The sequence below is a fragment of the Callospermophilus lateralis genome, chromosome 10 (assembly GCF_048772815.1).
Source record: "Callospermophilus lateralis isolate mCalLat2 chromosome 10, mCalLat2.hap1, whole genome shotgun sequence".
Lineage (NCBI taxonomy): Eukaryota > Metazoa > Chordata > Mammalia > Rodentia > Sciuridae > Callospermophilus > Callospermophilus lateralis.
This window is the reverse complement of record NC_135314.1, coordinates 10,219,604-10,242,575: the sequence shown is the minus strand read 5'-3', so window position 1 is coordinate 10,242,575 and position 22,972 is coordinate 10,219,604. Positions and strand designations below refer to the sequence as shown.

The window sequence follows — 22,972 nt, the reverse complement described above, 5'->3', positions numbered from 1 at the left end:
AGTTGAAATGGGGAAGGGATGAGGTATCTCCTTTGGCCTGAGAGCTTAAAGGTGTCAGGTTTTATTTTCTGAGCTGTTTGTTAAACATAAATAATGTCATTAAATCTTTTAATTTCATATCGGTGTGTGTGAATGTACTTACAACTGAACTTGGGGTGGAGTTGCTCCAGTGGCATATTAAAAAAAAGGGTCCAAGAGAAATCACCTTCGTTGTGTGCTTGGGAGTTGCCCTCCAAAGGCCTCTGCCCCTCCCCTCCAGGCCAGACACAGCAGGCCCCACATTTCCTCTGTATAGGAGACGCTGCTCAAAAGAAAGGCTTCATCCTGCCGGGTGCCTGTAATCCCAGCAGCTCAGAAGGTTGAGGCAGGAGGATCCCAGTTCAGAGCAATGGCAAGGCGCTAAGCAACTCAATGAGACCCTGTCTCTAAATAAAATACAAACTAAGGCTAGGGATGTGGCTCAGTGGTTGAGTGCCCCTGAGTCCAATCCCTGGTACCCTCCACCCCCACCCCCCAAAAAAGGAAGGTTTATCCTATATGAAGTGATAAAATACTACAGAATTACATGTATGGTGGAAAGTGGTGTCTGACCCGTTTCGGGAGGGGCTTGGGCAGATCTGGACTCCATTGCAAATGACAATTGGGTTATTTAGCAGGACTGATTATGGGATGGATTTGATACCATCAGGAGAAAAACTTAGTGACACTAAGGAAAACCCTTTAACTAGGTGGTTTAGCTTACTAGTTTGTTTTTGGTGGCACTGAGAATTGAACCCTGGGGCACTCCACTACTTAGCTGCACTCCCAACCCTTTTTTAAATTTTTTATTTTGGAGCTGGGGTTGTGACTCAGCAGTAAAGCACTCGCCTCTCACATGTGAGACCCTGGGTTCGATCCTCAGCACCACATGAAAATAAATAAACAAAATAAAGATATTGTACCCATGTGTAACTAAAAAATTTTAAAAATAAATAAATAAATTTTTTATTTTGAGACAGGGTCTTGCTAAGTTGTCCATGCTGGCCTTGAACTTGCAATCCTCCCACCCCAGCCTCCTGAGTAGCTTGGATTCCAGGCACGCACCACCCCGCCTGGCAGCATTACTGTGTCTTAACTATAAAATGCACCCCAATTTCCTCAAGATAAAGGGGTGAACTAAAGGTGGGGGATTGAAACAGACCCTTTGAAATTAAAGCTCTGAATAGTTTTAGCTCCCAAACTTCCTATCTTGGGTGGGTAAGTCTTTGCTGTAGCCTTCACATATTAACCTTGTTATGACAATCGTCAAGGTAACAAATGTATAAAAGAGTTGTACAGTTGCATTAAATCAGTAGTTTTTAGGGCTGGGTTTGTGTCTCAGTGTAGAGCGCTTGCCTAGCATTTGGGAGACACTGGGTTTGGTCCTCAGCACTACATAGAAGTAAATAAATAAATAAAGGTATTGTATTCATCTACAACTAAAAAATCACTTTTTAAAAAATCAGAGTGCGTTTTTAGATAAGTAGCCATGTTGTGATCCAAACTTCTCTCAGGAGTTCCAAGATAGAATTTGCACTTTTCACTTTCTCCCAAACGTGGTGCTAGTTCTCCATATCTCTTAATGTCTCTTTCAAATAAATTGGCACCAAACAACCCCAGTGAGAGACAAGACCAAATATTCCTGTCAAGCAAACCGTTCAAGAAAGAACTCCAGCATGCTTTCAGAGATGGCCGAATTGGCTAAAAAGCCCCGGACAACTGGAAAGGAAGGCTGAGCATTGGCGTGCACTGCTGGGAAGACTAGGAAGCAACCAAACTGGGCTCACGGTTCCTAAAATTAGTTCATTTTTCCATTTCAATCCAAGGCAGCAAAGACAGTCGGCGCTGGCTAAGGAAATGGAAGTAATCCCAACACAAAAAGTAAGCTCAAAGCTACAGAGGCATCCCTTACCACTTCTCTCTCCTGGAGTCAGCTACCCATGGGCGATGGGTCATCCTGCTAGAGTCGCCACTCTTCCCGGCAGCCACGCCAGGGAACCTGCCTGGACCCTGAGGCCACATTTAGCTGGCCATCCACATAAATAAGCAAAAGGAAAGGAAAAACGAATTTAATGCAGTTTGATCCAACTGGGAGAAGCAAACAGCAATTTCACATGGCTCAACCCCATACAGTGTGTCGTCGCCCTGCCCTGGCATGTGGCAGTTAGTAGTGAAAATGCCTGTGCGAGGAGTGAATCAATCACATGAACTGACTGTGGAAAATGGTCACCAGCGTCCAGATTCCTGACACCTACCACATCTCCTTCCAAGAGCCCACCAGGATGTCCCCACTTTTGTTTTCCTTTAGAGCCAAGCTTCCTGGAAGGAACGCTGTTGGAAGAACCCCAGAGGGAGCTGCTTCTGGAGTCTGGCGCTCAGCTTGTGCAAGGAGGCTGAGGAGCTGGGCTTTGGCCTGGCCAGTCCCACCCAGATAAGGAGTCAGGCCTGCTCCCTCACAAATTGAAAATCATTTCTGAGAGTGATTTTCTTTTTCTTTTGGCAAAACTATACTTAATCTTATTTATTTATTTTAGTGCCAAAAATGTGTGAGAGCTTTTAGGGAAACCATATTATTGAGTGTCAGTGATCCCAACAATGTATAGAGAATGTCTGATATTTTGGATTTGGTAGGATAGAAAAACATAAGATCAAATGGTCAAAAGGTTGAGATAACCTTATGTGAATATTTCACTTCAGCCAGAGTTTTGGGGGCTTTTTTTTTTTTTTGTACAGGTTGCTTAACCCCTGAGCTACAACCCCATCCCTTTTTATTTTTTATTTTGGGATAGGGTCACATTAAGTTGCTGAGGCTGACCTCAAACTTGCAATCCTCTTGTTTCATGAGTCACTAGGATTGCAGGTATGTGCCTCCATGCCCAGCTTTTGGCCCTTCTTTTTAAAAATACCCCACATATGCAAAAACAAGACTTCCAGAATGTTTTCTGATGTGTAGTTAGCTAATCCATGTCAAAGGGTTCTGTAGCCTCCAAGGAAGACTCTGTTCTCTGTGTTCCCCCAGAAATTTTAAATTATGACTTCATTCACAAAAATTAAAGGCATTTATAAAAATAAATGAACATCAACTATAAGAAACCTGTACATTGTACCTGTGGGACTCCCTGGTAAGCATGCTAACTCCGAGAAGCTACCTGTTTTGTTTTAATGGTGTCAGCTCTGTGTGTGTGTGTGTGTGTGTATGTGTGTGAGAGAGAGAAGGAGGAGGAGAGGAAGAGAGAGGAGGAAAGACGTGCAGGTAACTCAATGCCTTCATCTGTAGGTTGGTGACAGTGGGTTGTGGGGTGAGATCAGGGTACAGTAGAAAGCAGACAGACACCACTCTGGAAGATTCTGGCAGAGACTTACAACTGCTATTTCCACATCTGCTTGGCACGTGGTTTCCAAGCAATGTTGCAAGCCTCAAAGAGGAAGTGTTCCTCCCTTGACTCAGCCCATCATATATTTTTTTAATCTGGGCATTCCTTCTCTTGATGCAGTTCTCTGAATTCTGACCCAGAAGAAGGGAAGCATTGTGACCAGCCAGTGTCGTTTAGGGAACTGTGCACTCCTGAGGCCCCTGGTTTCCCCTCACATGCCCCTTTCTGTCCCTTCTTTTCTCTGTTCCTGTCACCCACGATCATGCACACAGAGCCAGTGTGTTGCATTCCAGGGTCCACTGGGAAAGGGAGCAAAAGAGTGAGGACAGATGCCCTGTGGATTATTTGGTGATGTTGCAATCTCAGGGAAAGTTGGGCACCAGCCCTGCCCTTGACAGCGGCAACACTGAGGCTCTAGGGAGACACAGTGGTGTTCTGAAAAGAGCTCTCTCGACCCTCTCGTCGGTCCTCTTTCTAGTTTTACCATTTGAGAAGCACAGCCCTGTCTACCCCAGAGCCTTCGAGCTCCCATCTCCACAGAAAGACAGGGATGGGTCCCTCTTCCCTCGTGTGAGTCACATACTGCTGGGATTTGCAGGAGCTCGGAGCCATTGGTAAGCATTTCACACACTGGTGCACATTTTCAATGCACAAACTCCAAGCTGGCTCGCCTCACCCTGTATATAGGCCTTGACAGAGTTTTCCAAATACAGGCTTGGCCTTGCTCTGTGCCAACTATAGCTTCTAAATTTCCATTCCTGGCTGCCACCAGAGACCACGGTGCCATATAGAGTCACGCTGCTTATCTACAAAGTTCAGTCTAATATTTGCTCCATGTCTCTTAGAATGTTGGAACATTTTATTTTCCTATAAGCAACTTCCTATAGGAAGAAGGGGGCTCAGGCAGGAGGGGTTTGGGGTATCAACATAGCTGCAGTCGGGGCTGGTAGTTCAGAGAAGGGGTTCAGATCCCATCTCTGCCACTTACCAGTTGAGTGATCTGGGCAAGTTATTGAACTTCTTTGTGCTTCAGTGACCTCATGTATATAAGGAGAGATTTATAATGCCTGGCAGAGAGTAAGCACCCAACAGATACAAGCTTTGTTGTGTCGTTCTTGGAGAAAGGGCATTTGTACCTGGGGGGTAAGCATCACAGGATCCAAAAAAGTGGCTTCCTGCTTGTGTGCCTGCAGTGAACCCAGGCATTGGTGGGTTGGGTGCCTTTCTGGATTAGGGATTTCAGAGAGGGATTCGACAGCTTCCCTTAACGCCCTCAGATGGCTCTCTGCAAGTGGCCCCACTCATCTGTACAGACTACAGCCCAGTCCCTCCATCTGCAGAAGACCCACCTGCGTGGAGACAAGCAGCTTTTAAAAGCATTTTTCCTGCATTCCTGAAACACGCAGTGATGCGCTTGGTCCCTAGGCCAGCGTCGCCCCTGCAGTCTGCTGGTGGCTGTGGCTGAGCTGCCTGGGTTTCACAGGGCTGACAGGGCGGCCAGCAGGGAGCATGGAATGTGCAAGGCTGTTAAATGTCACGTCTGTGGACTGTGTTGGCAGGCCCATGCCGCGCTCCACAATAAACCTGTCACAACTGCCTTGAGTCCCTGAGTCCTTTATTTCTCATCACAGCCTTCTGTGGCCTTATGTTCTCTTGCCATTGCCAGCAAAGAATGGAACGTTCAGCCCGCCCCCACCCCCCCTCGCCCCATGCCAGCTACTGGGTTTTTTCCCTAAGCAGTCAGTCCTGCAGCTTGGGTAGGGACATGTATGTGTCTCCCCAAAGCACCCGCCCCAGAGCAGCTGCCCCCAGCCAGCTGAAAGACTAGGAGGCCAATTCTGCCCCCGCCCAGTCGCATGCATCCCAGGCGCCTGGCCTTGGATGCCTCTGCTGTTTGCCAGGCCTCTGGTAGAGGAGGCAACACCAGGGAGGTCTCTTTGCTCTCTGGGAGCGTTGCCGTGGAGTTTTGAGGCCCCGAGGAAAGCCCCACAGTTTGAATCCACCATAACAGCCCTCCACTGACTTGGAATCCAATAGGAAACCTCACCCTCTCCCCAAGGGGCAGAAGCTCATCTGCCAGTTCTCTCCTGCCTTTTTCCTCCCCTTCTGCTGAATCAAAGGTTCTGGAGACTGGAGGGGCTCCCTCTCCTGCTGCTCCCTGCAAGTCATGGCCCTTGCCTGGAATCTAGAACCAACCTGGCCAGAAGATCTTGCTCAGTAGAACAAAAGTAGACTGCATTTGAGGAACCTGTCAGAGCAGGAAGACACTGACAGACAGGTCAGCAGTTATTCCAGTCCATGATGGACAAAACTGGACAGAGTCCTTTGAAGATCCTGGGAAGGAACGGTCTCAGTCCAAGAAGCAGCAAGTGCTAAGGTCCTGGGGCCACCAAGCTACGCCTGCCCCTCCATAAGGAAGGCACAGATCTTCTATCTGGTCTCTCTGCATCCATGCTCACCTTCTAGTCTCTTCATGTTCAGGCCATGTTCAAAGCTGTTTTAAAAATACAACTTCTGCTTAAAATCATCGAGGAGAAGTCCAGTTCTTGGAGTATAAAGCCCCAAATTTTCTAGTTGGTCTGCAGTACCTTGCCTGATTTTCCCCTTTCTCTGGCCTCTTGCCTCCCCTGTCTTTTTTTTTTTTTTTTTTTTTTTTCCTATATTGCTCAGTTTCTAGCACAGCTCAGTGGTCACCTCTCGGGAAAGCCTTCGCTAGTCCCAGGGGCACTGGTCACCGCTCCGAGCCCCATGTTCTTTCTAGTTCTGTCACCTTTTGAGTTGCTAGGATGACCATTCACAATAGTCTAGGCTTTTGTGTCCCCAGCAGTTTTTCACCAGCCCTCCTGAGAACTCTCTTCCACCTTGCAGACTACTGCACGGAACAGACCATTTTTGTCACAAGTTGGAACCCACTGTGCCATCCTGGGCTCATGTTGGGAGGCAGTGAGGGGTGGGCAGCTAGCGATTCTGTGACCCAGTCTCCCCAAGACCCCTCTTCCTCTCAGGGATCCTGTGTGTCACCCGTATAATCAGGGGGGTGACCCATAGGCACTTGGGCCAATGGACCCCTCAATCACCACAGGCTCTCACCACCTCCCAGGGTACCTGCATCAGATTTAAGCCTCTGGTGCACCCCAGCCAGGCATGTCCTCACTCTGTCCCCCCACCTCTTCTGTCCTCCTGCTCTCTGCCGCGTCCCTGCCTTGGCTCAGCTCTTTCCTGAACTCCTCAAGCCTAACAGTGAGTGGACAGAGAGGCTGATGGGTAAACACATAGATTCTCCTTCGTCCCTCATTACACTGAGCTCCTTGGGGGCAAGACACATGTCTCTGTTACATCCCCGTTGCAATCTCCACAGAGGAGCTGTGGGTGCGACTCGGTGGTAAAGCACATGCTTAGTGTGCCCGAGGACCAGGGACCAATCCCCAGCACCCAAAAAAGACCACCCCAGGAACAGCACTAACAACAGTGCTGGACCCTTCCTTGTAGTCGACTTACTGTGGGGCCCTGTCTCCTTGTTGATGGTAAGTCAGCCTCAGGGTTTCCCTGGCACACTTGCATGTTCCCTGTGCCACCTCACTCCTGGGGAGGCTGCCCAAGAAGTGTTGGTGGTGGCCAGTCCTGGGCTGCCCTCCCCTGTTCCCCAGCAAGGCTGTGGGTGGGAGCATTACAAAGTCAATGTGTGTGGGGAATGCGCCATTGTTGAAAGAAGAAATACTCATGAAAAGACCTTAAGGCAGGAAATGAGTTTTTTTAGAGAGGGTGGGAGCAGGGAGTGGTGGCGGGGCGGGGATTGAACTCCTGCACTCGACCACTGAGTCACAGCCCCAGCCCTATTTGTATTTTATTAAGAGACAGGGTCTCACTGAGTTGCTTAGCATCTCACTTTTGTTGAGGCTGGCTTTGAACTTGCAATCCTCCTGCCTCAGCCTCCCTAGCTGCTGGGATTTCAGGCGTGCAACACAGCACCCGGCAGGAAATAAGCTTATTAATCTTATAAATTGTGTTTCATTATTCTCATATCCACCCTACATACTACCTGTTCATGCGCTTTTTGGTTTTCTGTCTCCCCCACTAGAAAGGAAGCTTCCCCAAGCAGGGACCCAGGGACCCAGGCACATCTCCACAGGTGCTGCAACCGAGCAAGAAAAGTCTTGGGCTCAGGGCATCTCTTGTGTTCCAGCCAGGTCAGTTTGCCAAGGCCAAGAGAGATCAGGGGCCAGACTATTCTTAGACACTTCTGAAGACAGTCCCTTTGGGAAGGAAGGTACACTGTCTGTCTGCACAGCCTCCAGAGGCCGTCCTGGGGTTTCTCAACCAAGGATTGTTTTTGGAGAAGACCCATCTGCCTGGACCCAGACTGGTCGCTGCCAGCCCCAACAGCCCTGAGCTCAGAGCACCAGGAAGCTCCTGGGGACAGAGTGGCTGTGCGCCCTGCCAGGCCCACCCTTTGAAGAACTCTTGTGGCTCTATTTCCTGAGACTTCACAAGCAAAGGTTTTAGTCCTGATACAGGAAGTTGCACACATTGCTGGATTCCACAATCCCACCCACAGACTGAGGACATTGGGGGCATTGAGTGGAGTGACCTTTGAAGCCATCACATAGAGCTGGGGGTCGATGGTGGCAAGGTGGACTCACGTGTGGCTGCCAGGGCACTTGGAGCAGAGCAGAGGGATCTGGGTTCCAGGTGGCAGGTGGCTGTGGAGAGATGACATTCTGTGGTCACAGCCATCAAACAAGCCTCTTTGGCCAATTGCTTGAGTGGCCTGCCATGGGCTGAATTCTGCCGAGCATTATGGCAGCCCTCGTACTGAGTGTGCCTGGCCTGGCCTGGTTTCCAAATCTCCCTTCCTCTTCATACCGGGTTCTGGATTTTCAGGCCATCTTCCCCATGATGAGTGGTCCTCTGGAACTAGATAGGAACTTTACAAAGGACAGACACCTGGGTCTCACGGTGGCAAGTCAGATTTCATTGGTCTTAGGTACAACTGGGATTGTAAAAAGCCCCGTGGATGACTCCAATGTGCAGTTGTACTCTAGGGCCACAGCCTCTTCCTCCATCCCACACAGGTTGCCACAGTGCTCCTCCCAACACAGCCCAGCTGCGCTGCTGCCTGCAGCAGGCCAAATGATGGCTCCCAGGATTCACATGTTGGAGCCCAGATGCCTTAGAATATAGTTGAACTTGGAGATAGTGTCTTTTAAAAGGCATAAGTCAAAATGAGGCCTAGGGTGGGGCCTAATCCAATCCGACTGGTGTCCTTGTAAAAAGAGTCTGGATGCACAAAGAGACTCCGTGGATTTGCATGCAGAGGCAAGATTGTGTGAGAAGACACAGTGAGGAGGTGCTTGCCAAGGTGAGAGGCTTAGGAGAAACCAGCCTGCTGTCATCTTAATCTCAGACTTCCAGCCTCCAGACAAAGTGATGGACGTCAGTGGTTTTATCCACAGACTGTGGCACTGAACCCTGGCAACCCTAGAGTGGGGAGTGGTGATGAGGATCATGGTCTGTGACTGCCGCTGGGCTGTGGCTGAGCTGCCCTGGGAACTTTCAGTGCATGGTGCAGGACAAGATTGCCCAGTTGCTATGGTGATGCCCTGCTGGAGGAGGTTCTGTGCAAGGCATGGAATCCTATCAGTCTTGACCCTGAGTTCAGACACCAGCTGCCGGGAATAGAGAATTATGAGCTCAACTAGATAATTGTAATTGTTTGCCAGTGCTTCACCCTTCAGGCCTGCCTGCTTTGAAGAAACTTTCTCACAGAAAGCCTTTTGATGAGAAAACCTATATAATAAATGTGCTGAGCTAGCTCTTGGTCACTATTCCTCCATCAGAGGATGGTGTCCCACCTGGTCCCAGCTTTCTCTCTACTAGCATTTGTTTGTCTTTTCCCCCATCACCCCTTGCCGGTTCCTAAGGTTTGGCCCTCAGTCACGACACCCCAGCACACTGGTGGGCCCTGGGGTCAGCTCCCTGTTTATTAAAAAGACTTTGTCAACTTCTTTAACTTCTCTGTTCCTTGTTCTCTTCATCTGCTCCATGAAAGGTGACAGTAGCTACTGCAAAGGATTGTGGGTGAGGACTCAGTGGGTATCTATGCACGGGGCCTGGACCTGCCAGCTCACTGTGGCAGTTGGGACTAACTCATTTTTCACTATCACCCCTGTGTCTGCTTCCCTCCTCACATCTGTCCCCAGGGCTACAGGATCCCACTCTGACGCCCTTTTGATCCAGTTGTTCATCACCACTGCCCACCCACCCTGATATTCTCCTGATGACATCTGGCTTAGTCAATTTCCTACTGCTACAACAGAATACCTGAGATGGGGTGATGCATAAAGAAATCCCCGTGGCAACAGTGCTGGAGGCTGAGACATCCAAGCCCCAGGGGCTGCATCTGGTGCAGGCCTTCCTGCCGAGTCATCCTACGGTGGAGGGGTGGAAGGACAAAATGGGCACACAGAGGGAAGGGAGTCGGACTTGTTCTGTATCAGAAACCCACTCCTGCATGGCCCTGGTGAAGGCAGCGCCCTGGGGACCCAATCGCTCCACAAGTCCACCTCTCTACACCTCTACAATGGGGATGAAGCTTCCAACACACGAACTTGGAGGGATGCATTCAGCCATAGCAAAGTCCAGCTCATATTCTTCCTCCTCTGCAATTATTCCCACACCTCCCAGTCAAAACCACAGCCTCCTCCCTGGTGTTCCAATAAAAATGTTCTATCGTAACACCTTAACCTACCTGCCTTGTGTTCTTAAAGGATTTGTTGACAGCATCTACAAAGGATACCTAAAATCCTGCAGGATAGGGCACATGGAGAGCAGGAACTCAGGAAGAAAGAAAAACATGGGCGGTGACATCAACGGAGCCGAAAATGAGCTACCAGATGCAGGAAGGGAGTCCAGAATCCAGTTGTAAAGCCATAAATAATGTACTCTCCCCCCCCCCCCCCAACATCATGTTCATGGGCAAGTGAAGAGATGATTTATCCCTGAGAGTTCAATTTCATCACTTCCCAACAGCCGCTAAACTGCCTGGTAACCCGAAGTTTATGTGGAAACCACATTGGAACTCTTAAGCTTCTAGGTTCAGATAAACAGACACCGGCAGAGGGACCCAGCACAGGGATGCGACGGGTCTCCAGGACAGGCCAGACTGGCACGCCCAGCCCCAGTGGAACACGGGCATGGGGGGCTTTGGTGCCATGAGGTGCCATCCCCACCTCTCCCCATGGGCCTATGGGCCCATCAGCTTCTCTAGACCCTGTGAAAAAATCTAAGGATCTGCAACCCTGGGTCCCAAGGATTGATCACAACTTGCCGCCATGCCTTTTGAGACAGAAGTCAGCCTGGGATACCCGTAGACTGCAGTTCCCCAGAGGGTTAGGACCCGGCCCATCTCACCCATCTGAACCCCAGTTCCAGCACAGATGCTGGCTCTCTGCAGGAACACACAGCATCGTCTCCAGGAAACTTCTGAGTTTCAGACGTTAGCTGTGGGGTGGAGGGCAGTAGTGCTGGACCAGAGAACCTTCTTCAGGTTGTGTCCACATGGGTTTCATCTGCTTTTCCTAAATGACCCCTCCTCCCGCCACAAACACACCACTCTGTCTAGGATGTTGAGGAGCACTCAATTCTATCAGTCTTTCCAGAAGGATCTGATTCAGCTCTGGAAGACATACACTCACCTGCAGGAGAGACTAAGACCCTGGGGTCCCCAATCTCCATACTCAGATGAACTCTACAGTTGGCCTGCAGTGTAGACAGGAGCTCCAGAGCCCAATTAACAAGTATTCTGCTGATACTGACCCAGGGCCATTTAGTGAGAGGACCTAGGCTGGACGTCCCCAGAGACGGTGTATCCTCTCCCTTAGAACCAAAAACTCTTGACACACTTCCCTGTCACTGTCTCGCCTGGTCCCGTCAGAATCTTTGTCCACACGGGGGGATTGCACCCCGAGGTACTTCACCACCAAGCTACATCCCCAGCCCTTTTTTGTTTTTTTAGTTTGACACAAGGTCTCACTAAGTTGCTGAGGCTGGCCTTGAACTTGAAATCCTCCCTTCTCAGGCTCCTGAGCTACTGGGATTGCAGGCTTCATCCCTCCTCCTGCCACCACACCCTGCTCCCTGCAGAATCTTGTCCTGGCATCATGACTGTATGACGTTGCCCTTGCCTGCTGCCCCCTTGACTCCCATAGGATCTCTGTGTTCACCTGCCACCTGGGCTTCACCACAATGGCCTTACCCTCGGCGCTAGGGAAGCCCAGCACAAGGAGGGCCTCCCCAAGGAGCCTCCTCTCAGAGCAGAGTGTCCCACTTCACTGAGTTCCTGCCCTCCCTCAGCACAACTCAGTGGCCTGTCTTGCTCTTTTTAATTTTCCTATCAAGTCTTCCCCAAGGTCATGAGTTTCTCTGAGGACAAGAACAGTCTCTTTCTTATTCCTATGTCTCTTGGACTTCATAGGAACTTAATAAATATTTATCGACCAACTCATTATATGTTTTGGCTCTTTCATAGCAAGAACCAGGCCTGTTTATTTGCTTTGCCCAATGGCCAGCTTGCTCTGGGGCCAATTTGGTTTTAAAAATTATGCTCCTTATTGGGAAAGATAGGTTAGAGGTGAGGAGGAGAGTCGCGGGCACTTTCTACCCTAAATGCTTCTGCGTACTTTGAAACTACGTTGTCCTTGTGCTCATGTATTACTTTTGTAGTAAAAAGATTTAGGTTGCTCTTAGGGTATAATTAATATTGTATTCACATGGGTTTCAAGGTGAATACTTTTTTGTATTAGATTTTGTCCATACGTTTCTCCAGTCTTCCAAAGTTATTACAGTTCTATTTTGTAAATGTGTTTTAAGAAAATGGTACAAAATTTAGACACATATATTAGGAATTTTATGTGGGCTATAATGGGGAACATTTTTAACTGCTCACAGTCATTTGCAGTATTATTTCAGCTGTAAGTGGGTTTCAGCTGAGACTCCTTCATCCCTCCTTGACCTCAGTGGAAAATCCTTTGCCATACTCGATCCTCTTGCTTTTCGCTGGGCAAGGGGGTGGCCAGCAAGCCATGTTTATCCTGGTACCCAGAGGGGAGAAGGGCCACTTCCCTCCTCCCCTAAAGAAAACTTTTTTTTTTTAATTTGACTCTCTTGTTTTTCTAAATGTTAAATTTTCAAAAGGAAGATATTTTGAAGTTCAAAATGCCTTTTTCAAGACTTTCATGGTTCTCTTGGTCTGGCATTCAGCAGCCAGAATTTTTTTAATTTTTCATTTGTTCTTTTTAGTTATACATGACTGCTGAATGTATTTTGGCATATACCAACAAGAATTATTTTTTAAACAGCATCACATGGGTCAGTTCAGTGGTCAAAAAGATCATTCCAAGTCAACATGGTTGCTTGCTGTGTGATGTGGAGAAGAATCTCCCCACAAAATCTTTGCCTTCATTGTGCTCTGGGTCCTGGAGAAGCCATCAGGGACATCCCCCTGTCTCCAGAAAGACTGGCAGTCAGACCTGCATAGGGTGGAATTCACTGGGCAAGCAGGCCAGACCCACCCAGCACCCCAAGACCTCTCAGTTCCACCAGCTCCATCTTGGACCCTGCAGGTGTGTAGATTGGACGGCCAGAACTGTCCCAGGCCAGAGGCTGTGCGCAGCCCTCCTGTCCATCCTGAATTGGCCCCAGGTAACTAGGATTCTGGGACCAGTGGCCCAAATTTTCTCTGGACCTGCTGCAGTTGCCCTGGCTCTGAGCTTTTTAGAACTTGAACCATGTAAAACTTAAGACCTAGAAGAACCGAGATCCAAAGCAAGTCAGTGGTCTTTATGCCTGACAGGTCCTTGGTTTTCCTAGGTGTGTCTTCCAGTCCCTCACTCCTCCTTGTGGGTGCAATCCCGGTCTGGTTGTCAGTTTCTAATAATGTCAGTGTTTCCCGATGGAGTCTATTAGCATGTAGGGTGGGTGATATCCTGTCCTGTATATTGCAGAATTTCCTGTCCTGTTCTAGCCTGCCGAATTCCAGCAACCATCTTGTCATTAGGACAACAAGAACACAATGGCCACCCTGGGGAGTGGGGGTGCAGTTCAGCCCTTAACCTGGTGGAGGGGCGGTAGTACCAACTTCAACCTGATGGGGACAGTACCATCTCCAGCTGGGGACCACTGCACTCCAGGGTTGTGAGCTGGGCCCCAGAGGGCAGGCATCTCTCTTCTGTCCTGAATCCCAGCACCCCACACAGCTGGTTTCAGACTCATGGTGGCACATCAGGAGGTGTCTGTGGGAAGAATGCATAAGATCTATGAACCTGATAAAATGGTGCTCAAAATGTGCATGTGTGTTACGTGTGTAGTACGTAAGAGCTCTTGGCACCCATCTCTAAGAGAACTATGATCTAAAGGAATGTTTGGGAGACCAGGCTAGCGAGTGTCCTGATGTTTGTGTCACTGCATGTGCCACTCACAGTGTTTGCAGGGTAAATCTCGAATTCCTTCTCCGCGTCAGCATTCTGATATCCCTGGGGGAGGGACCATCCTGAAAACTCCCCAGCACACTGCTTCCATGAGGTGCACACCCCAAATTCTTGAGCTGAATTTCACCCTTGAATAGAAATGCCCTGAGTCCTGGGCCCTTTGACTCATTCACAGGAGAGGGGTAAACGAGTGCAAGAACTGTACATGTCCCCCGCCCCCTGACTCCAATTCAGGAGTATTTCCTGGGTGCCTTCCCCAAGAAAGAAATTAGAGAGTTCCCTTAAGTTCCTCTAACCCAGAGCTCACACAGCAGCTGGGCAGAGCTGGCTGAACTGAAGGAACGAGCAGTCAGGCCAGTTTCTTACCTGAGAGTTCGCTACCAAAGCAGCTGTTCTCATAAAAGACAATCAAAACCCCAGACAGGAAGAGGTGGGCCACACAGGCGGCCAGGGAGAGGGCCCAAGTTTAGAGGCATCTGCAAACTCCCGGAGGTTGGCTCTGAGTGAGGTCTGGGATGGAAGGGTGTGGAGGGTATTAACATAATGATGGCTCATTCCTGCTGCCTGTCCTGGGATGTTCCTGCCCCACAAGGGAGGCTGTGCATCCCCAAAGGGCCATTGGCCAGGGGAGTGAACAAAAAGCAAGGACTGAGCCAGCCCCAGAGGCAAGAGCATTTGCCAAGAAGTTGCTGGTATCATTTGCCTTAGAGGGGTTGTTCAATTTGCAGAAGCTTCCAGCATATGGACTAGCTCCATCCTGAGTCCAGATAAGCCTGTTGGGGGAGTTGGAATCTCTCACTAACCCTAGATAAACCAGAGCAGGCTTCTAAAACTTTGGTGTACTTAAAACAATGACCTGGAAAGCTTGTTAAATCAGATTTCCCAGGCCCCACCTTGAGGTAGTCCCCTAGGCAGGGGCCTGGTCATTTGCATGTCTAACAAGCTCCCAGGGATGCAGATGCTGCTGGTCCCTGGACCACACTTTGAGAACTGCTGGCCTCAGGCAAGGGCTTTCTCGTGGTGCTCCATTGCACCCCTATGGGGAGTAGAGAGGATGAGAAATGAAAGTGAATGGGACTCAGCTGGCCACTCCCCACCTACATCAAGACACCTCCCACTCTATCTCAATCTCTGGTCACACATGTGACCTCTGTGATCAATACAGACTCATTAATAAAAAGAAGTGGGTGACTACTGGCCTGAAAGAGGTGGGCCCAGACCTGCATGCAGGGTATTCCCTAAAATCAAGCTTCCCTGCCCCTCAATGCTGTGCACCTGGGGTTAGGGCAGCCTCTACCCATAAGCAGTTAATGTTCCAAGCAGACACCACCCCAAATAAGCTAAGTGAGCCGAGTCCAGGGCTGGCCCACCTCAGGACCGTGGAGTAGCTCATGCCCTTCAGTGGCCTTGGCCTCAGCACAGGCCCTGCACGGAGCCGTCGGCCGCTGGAGGTTGTTCCTGTCTGCAGACTTGCTGCTCAGCTTCTACAGGACTGGGCAGTGGCCTTGGCCAGTAGAGTTTTCTCATTTCTATCTGAGTACCTCTCACATCAGATCCATGAGTTCCCCAGATCCATTCGGAGCTCAACAGAGCCACCTCACCCTCCAAAAACCAACCTTGGTATAGCCACAGGGCCCCCTCTGCTGGGGGCCAGTAGTGCCACCTGGAGTAGAGTACAGCCTCTGGTCCTAAAGTCTCAGGGCTGGCTTCACCACTGCCGAGCTGAGAGTCAGGGAGAGCCCACCTCCCTGAACCTCGGTTTCCTCATCTGTATAATGGGAGTGATTCTAGAATGACGCAGGAACATTAAAGGCAGTTATCAGGGTAGAGCTGTTAGGATAGTACCTGGCATAGTTATGTTGGCCAATTGTTACTAGGTCTTTTAAGGTTATTTTCTTATTTTTTGATGAACCAGAGTGTTTGTTTTCTAGGGGTGGCATAACAAATGACCACAAACCAGTGGCTTAAAACAGCTGGAATTTATGGTCTCACAGCTCTGGAGGCCAGAAGTCTGAGTCAAGGTGTGGGCTGGGCCGGGCTCCCTCCGAAGGCTCCAGGGAACATCTGCTCTGGCCTCTTGTGGCTCTGGCAGTCCCTGGCACTCCTTGGCTTCCAGACGCATCACTGGATCTCTGCCTCTGTGGGCTATGGTCAGGTGGCCTTCCTTCTGTGTCTCTCTAACCTCTCATAAGGACAATAGCCATACAGATCAGGGTCCACCCTGATTGTGAATGTCCCCATCTTCACTTGATGGCATTGGTAAAGACCTTCTTTCCAAATAAAGTCACATTCAATGGGTCAGGGGTTAAGGCTTCAGCATATCTAAGGAAGGTGCCGTTCAACCCCCAGCCCTGCCCGACTGGAATGAGGCCACCGGGGCTCAGCCACAGGCCCAGAGCATCGTCATTGCAAAGCCCTGTGAGTTGCTCCAGATTCCGACTAAACGGTCCCAAACGGTTGTGTCTTCCAGGGTGTTCAGACTTACATCTCTTGGATATGTTGACCCCCACTGAACGAAAGCGACAAGGGTACATTCACGAACTCATTGTCACAGAGGAGAACTACGTGAATGACCTCCAGCTGGTTACAGAGGTACTGGCAGCTGGGGATGGTGGTGGGTGGGGGGGCACTGCAGGAGGCGGGGGCCCTGCTGAGGAAGCCTGTGTCCCGATTCTGATCCTGGGACACCTTCTGACTTGTGGGGAGCACGTGGATAGCAAATGCCAGGAGGTCTGACCCGGGAGGAACCCGTCTCTCACTGGGGCTGGCTGAGTCACACCCACAGAGGGGCAGAGCTTGCTCATGTGAGGGCACTCAAGTCCCAGAGGCGCTGGTGGAAGGGGGCATGTGGACTGTGAGTTGGGAATCCTGGCTGTAGTAAGAGGAGTTGCAGCTCAGCCACCAACTAGTTGATGTCATAGAGCCAGCCATGTCACTCCTGGCCCTCAGAGCTGGCATCTGAAGATGGCGCCCATCTGGCTAGTCTCTTGAGCTGTTCCTTGCGCTCCATAAACCCCTGATAAAAATCTGTTGCTGAGCATGAAGATGTGTCCTGCCAGGCCTCTGTGAGTCTCCCTGGCCTGGGATGATGCCTCAACTTGTATGTCCTCCCAGAAGAGTCTTAGCCAGCCCATCTGGAAAGATGGGGTGATACAGAGTTGGGCACCCCTGCTGAAAAGGTGGCCTCTTGTCCCTACACACAGGAAGACACCAATGAAGGAAATGGGGATTTGAAACAGGCCATAATAGTTTCGAACCCTACCCAAGTCATCAAATGTTGTAAAACCATCTCATCCTGTAGTCCTAGCATCCTGGAGAGACACAGCTGGGTACTCAGTATTGGAGGAGTACAGGGAGGATTGCGGGCCCCCAAGGCTGCATGAGCCTATAGGAAGTGGCGCAACTTCAAAAGAGTTGCCTTTTCTCAAGACATTGGACTGCTGTTATACTGTCTAAGGTGTCCAGGATGTGTCACCCCCTTAGATATGGCACCTTTGTGCATATAGTAGACAAGATGCACACCAGGGGTACTGGCCAGAGAGATGCCTGATTCAACAGAGGCTTAAGGATTCATTCAGAATAGTGTCCCCAGGGATCACAGGCAGCCTGGGCAAGTTTATTCTGAAGACAGGTGGTACCCATCCCCAAACAACTTCAGAAGTGCCCCCTACCCCAGACAGTAGGTAAGGACCTCCTCATGGATGGGGGTACTGAGAGCCGTGATTTACTGCAAGTTACCTAATCACACAGAACTTGGGAAGGGCAAGGTCACCCCCTTGTGACCACCCCCTGGAAGTGCTGGCTGTGCCTGAGGCCAGCCCAGGACGCTGGGGAAAGAGCAATGAGGTTCGTCCCTGAGGGCCCCACAAGTAACCCTGCTTGTTAGCAGAGCTACTGCCTGAGGTTGCCTCCCTCCCAATGCCCCAAGCTCCTGTGGGCAGCAGCAATGCTACACGAGGGTGTGAAGGACAGGCCTGCGCCACAGCCATCGTAAGCCCCACTTCCCCACAGGGCCATCTCCTTGCGGTGGGCAGGCGAGACAGCTCTGCCTGCTACATGACGTTGTGCTGGCCCCCAGCTCCTTACCGGTGGGGCTAAACCTCACCCTCCCTCCTTTGTAAGACCGCAGACTGGCCGGGCACCCCTCCATCTGCTGCAGCACTCTGCAGGAAGGTGGACCTTCCGGTCGGCTGCAGACCCCAGCCCCTTCCCTGGCTCCAGACAGACCCGTGTGCGCGCGTGCGTGCGAGTTTTGAGCTAACTGTTTGCTTTCTGAACCGCTTCATTTTCTGCACCTGTAGATCTTTCAGAAACCCCTGATGGAGTCTGAGCTGCTGACAGAAAAAGAGGTTGCTATGATTTTTGTTAACTGGAAGGAGCTGATTATGTGTAATATCAAACTTCTGAAGTAAGCCTTTCTTCTCTAATCCCCAGCCGCGCCGCCTCCGGCCCGCACACTAGCACTTCTGTGTGGTCCCCTCGTGTGTCCCTCCTGCATGCCACCCTGTGTCACTCTGCCTTTTTTGCTTGTTACTACTCACAGGCGCCATCGCCCTCTGTGCCCACCCTCATGCTTTCCGGAACAACGCTTCATAGTCATTGTGGGGAGTAAGTTGTCAAGGCAGCCTTGGTCCTGCTTTGCCTGTGGGTCCAGAATGTTCAGAGCTGGGCCAGTTCTGACTGCTGACCACTGGCCAGCTGCATCCAGACAGTCCCCAGCCCCAAGGCCTTCCCCGAGACCCAGGTTCCCAGGGGGTAATGATGCTCTCTCGAGACATTGTTGGCTCCTGCACATGGAAAAGGGTGCAACTGTCCCCTGTCTAACATGACCAGAGTTCCTCGGGTGGCCTTGTATTTTAGTCCTATTCTAGCCTGCAGAGGCAGCTGTGGGGCTAGGAGTCGAGGGACCTGGGTTGGGATACAGTCTCGCTGCTCTTCCTCTGTGAGCCTTGGTTCCTTCATCTATAAAGTGAAAGGACTGGGTCAAATCATCACAAAGGTTCCCCCCCAAAAGACCTAGAAAACCAAAATGTGTGTCCATCAGGTCCTCATTAGAACTTGCTAGAAGACAGATCAAGTCCTGACCTCTGGGGCCTGTGATAGAGCGGCTGGGAACAAGGGCCCCCTCTCCAGGCCTGAGAGGGAAGTGCAGCCACCCCAAAGCCCGTGTCCATACCCCATCTCCATATTCAGGTCATCGGGAAGCCACCAGTTCCTAAATGTTGTCCCCACCTTGTTTTCATAAAGTGATCTCAGGGCTCCACTTTCTTGGGTATGTGTTTGGCAGTGGATGAAGGGATGGGCAAGGAGGCGTGGGCAGGTGACATGAATAAAGGTACAGAAGGTCTGCTCACTCTGCTCTGGAACACAAAGAGGCACTTAGAGAAAGTCTTTCTGTTTTCCTCCTCCAGAAGGATGCTGTAGAAGTGTTCCAAGCTTAGGATGGACCTCAGACTTGTGCTCACATCTTGCTATTGCCTCTGGCTGTGTGTCTTTGGGCAGGTTGCTTACAGTCCCTGGGCCTTGGTGTTCTCATATGTAAAATGGGGATTTCATTAGTCTGTATTCTATTTCTATAACAAAAAACCTGAAGCTGGAAACCTTATCATTTTTTTTTTTTTAAAAAAAGGCTTATTTAGCTCACAGTTTTGGAAGCTGAAAATCTCAGATCTGGTGGTCTCTTCTGTTTGGCCTCTAATGAGGAGGGCCTCATGGTGGGAGTATCACAGTGACAGAGAGTGCGCGAGGAGAGAACACACAGTGAGACAGGAAGCCAGAGGGATTCGGGGGCCAGTCTTGCTCTTTGTAACAACTCATTCTGGGGGAAACTGACCCAGGTCCTGTGTGGGCTCATTACCTTGCACTGGGCTCCACCCCTCAAAGGTCCCACTCGGTCCTGACCCTTGCCGTCACCTGGGTGGAAGGTGTTGATTGATCATGAGCCTACAAGTACTCATCTTAAAATTCTGGAGACACGTGGTTTTAAACAAATGAGCTCTGTAGGGGCCAGGCTTGTTAGCTCTGACCTGCCTAATGGCCCCAAAGTGGGGACTGAGAGTACTGTGACAGCGAGGGAAAGAAAACTCAGAGAGGCCGACTGAATTTCCCAAAGTCACACAGGAGGTGGGCTGTTCTATGCGTGGCACTCAAGGTCCCCAAAACTGGGGATTCCACTCAATCACCTCCCCCAGTGAAGCAGGAGTCACATGGCCCAAGTTTTTGTCAGGACTCCAGAACCTTCTAACTTCTTTAGGGCAACTACCTGGAAGAGTAACGCCCATCCTGTGTTCTAACCCCTGTGTGACTGCGGCCACCATCCCTGTTTTGTCTAGAATGCAGGGCCATTGAGAGGAGCCAGGAGGTCCTGTGGACAACTGGCACACTGTCCATCCTGGGAGAGTGAGCTGGGTGCTCCTGGCCCCTCTCCCATCCCAAGGCCCCCCGCTCCCTGTCCCCCTTCCCTGATTGACTAGCTAGTTTGGGTTCACTGGCTTAAGTTTTCTTCTTTTAGATAAATCTTGATAAAACAGGAGCCTTCTGGGGATCTTTTTTTTCTTTTATTCATTCCAACATTTTATGATGAACTACTTCAAACCCAGAGAACTTGGGAGGACTCTAGGGTGCGCACCTGCGTGGTGAATCGCACAGCGGACCTTTTGCCCACTCTCTTGGCCGCATCGATGTGATTTCTCCATGCGACGGAGCAGCCTGATGATGGGGAGCTCGGAAGGCTCCGGCAGTCTGCAAGAGGGAGGCCACTGGGGTAGAGGGGACTTAAGGTGACATTCCTGGAAAGCCACCAGCAAGCTGCCTCACAGCTGCCATTCCTGATCCGAGGCGCAGGGCACGCTGCTGGTATGTAGGGGAACCACAGGAGTCAGCAGATCAATAACTAATAAGCTGTACAGGAAAATAAAAGGAGGTCACCTGCAAAATGTGCACCCCCTGCCACTGAAGCCTCTAGTGGACATTAGACAGAGGTCGGCCTCTTCCTGGTGAGGAATGTGCCTCTAGAAAGCCGGGCAGGGCAGAAAGAGCCAGAACCTTTTTGAGTCCAGAGCCCGGTCCTCTCAGGCAGGGGTCAGGGAGACAGCAGAAGGGAAGCGAAGGTGGGTGGGGGCAGTATTGGACCTATTTTTTTGAATCAAGAGTCTTGGGAGGGGTGGAAATAGGTAAGGCAGTAGAATGAACTGGATGAGAGTTTCCTACATGCATAGGAATCCGTGACCAGTGACTCCACGTCAGGCACAGCCCCAGGAGGGGAAGTTATTCTCCACATATGTTTGGTGTCCCAGATACACTCTACTGTCACTGCAAGGGACAAGTTTAAAAAAAGGAGAAAAAATAGACTCTTTCCTGCCCCCTTGATAGAAGGAAAAGAAAGGAAAAGAAAAAAGGAAGGAAGGAAGGAAAATAGAAAAAGGGGAAAAAAGAAGCCCAAGAACTTCTCCCCCCAAAAGTGGCTTTCTTAAAGTCTTTGAATCACCTTCTTTTGAACTTAAGAAAAATGATAGCACTTTATTTGGTTCAAGCAGAAAATGAAAGAACAATAAAATCTGAAATCATATCTTAGTGGCTGCGACTGGATGGGAGGAAGGAGGGGAAAGGGGATCGTTGGGCTGGGTGTGGACAAGAGGAGACGGTGTGGAGATGGGGGAAGGAAGCGAGAAGGGAGGTCCAGAGGCTGAGCGTGGCGTGGAGAGAGGGGCCCACATGGGGAGGAGGGAGTTGTCCCCACCACAGGCTCTGGGGTCAGACCTGGGTTCCAGGGATGCCTCCGTCACGTGTTCACTGTGTGACTTGGTCCAGCCACTCCATTTCCACGTGCCTCGGTTTCCCCAACAGGAAGTGTGGCTAATAATTGTTAGTCAGTTTTGCATTACTCTAATGTAAACACCCGAGATAATCAGCTTAAAAAGAGGGAAGGTTTACTTTGGCTCACAGTGTGGAGGTTCCAGTCCATGGTCAGCTGGCCCATTGCTTGTGGGCTTGTGAGGCAGTATGTCACAGTGAGAGGTCAAGACAGCTGGGAAGCAAAGAGAGACAGGAAGTGGGTGGGGTCCCAATACCTCCTTCATGGACATGCCACCAATAGAAAGCATGAATCCATGTTAGCTCTTGATCATGCACCGCCCGGAGGCTTAGGCACATTCATGCATTCTGCAAACATCCAGTGCTCTGTGAGGTGTTGATCAGCTGATCTGTGCCCTTGGCCCCTCACACTTCTCATCTCTAAACTTTTTCATGAAATGGCAGATCAGCTCATCAAAGGTCAGATGCTCTGAGGACTGTGGCTACAACCACAGAGTCACATGACCCTAGGCCTGATAGCACCCTCCACCACTCCTCATAAGCTTGTAAGGCAACTGAACTCCACAGGGGCAAGGCCCTGGAAAGTCCAGTCTTGATTTCAGGCCTGCCTCCTCGTTGGACAACTCGGTCAACCCACATGGGCCTCAGAGCCTAGCAACCAGCCCTGTATACACAAGACAATGACAATGTGCCTGTGAAGTTTCTTTTTTTCTCCCCCACCATTCAAAAAGGAGGGAAAGGGTTGAAAATACTTTCATTACCTTGTAGAAAAACTGCTCCTCATAAAAAAAATGATGGAATTGCTTCCTGATTCTATTCACAGCAACTTTGTAACATGGTTTTGGGACACTTCTCCCCCCCAGATTGTTAGTGATATCAGCCTTAAGCAAATTTCTGCAGGGAGATTCCACACCAGTCCCTCAACGGGCAGTGTCCTTTGGGCTATCCTGAGGACGCCAAGCTGCTACTTCTCACACCCCAGCAGCCAGTGCTGACCTCTCCCATGGGGACATCCACTGGAGGTGGAAGTACTGATTGCTCATATAATTTATTTTCCCTAAAGTCTCATTCCTTGGTTTTCTCGGGCCTAGGAAATTTTCTTTACCCAAAAAATATGCAAGGAAGAAAAGAAAGTGATCCCAAATTTTTAAAGCCTAATGTTAACTGCAGAGCCTCCTTGGAATTATATAGCCCTCCAGATCTCAAGGGCTGCTCCAATATGACCATGAAAGTGGCCAAAGGAATGCATAGGGACATCCTTCCAGCCTCATGTGACAACCCTAC

At 50.2% G+C, this 22,972-nt stretch overlaps 1 protein-coding gene across 1 annotated transcript in view; it reads left to right on the top strand.

Moving 5' to 3' along the window:
- The window catches only part of Itsn1 (intersectin 1), a 206,751-nt gene that overhangs the window by 166,335 nt on the left and 17,444 nt on the right, over positions 1-22,972 (top strand). The window contains exons 30-31 of the mRNA XM_076868630.2: positions 16,347-16,468; positions 18,178-18,284. Of these exons, the coding sequence (XP_076724745.1) occupies positions 16,347-16,468; positions 18,178-18,284 (229 nt within the window). The remainder of the gene's footprint in view (positions 1-16,346; positions 16,469-18,177; positions 18,285-22,972) is intronic.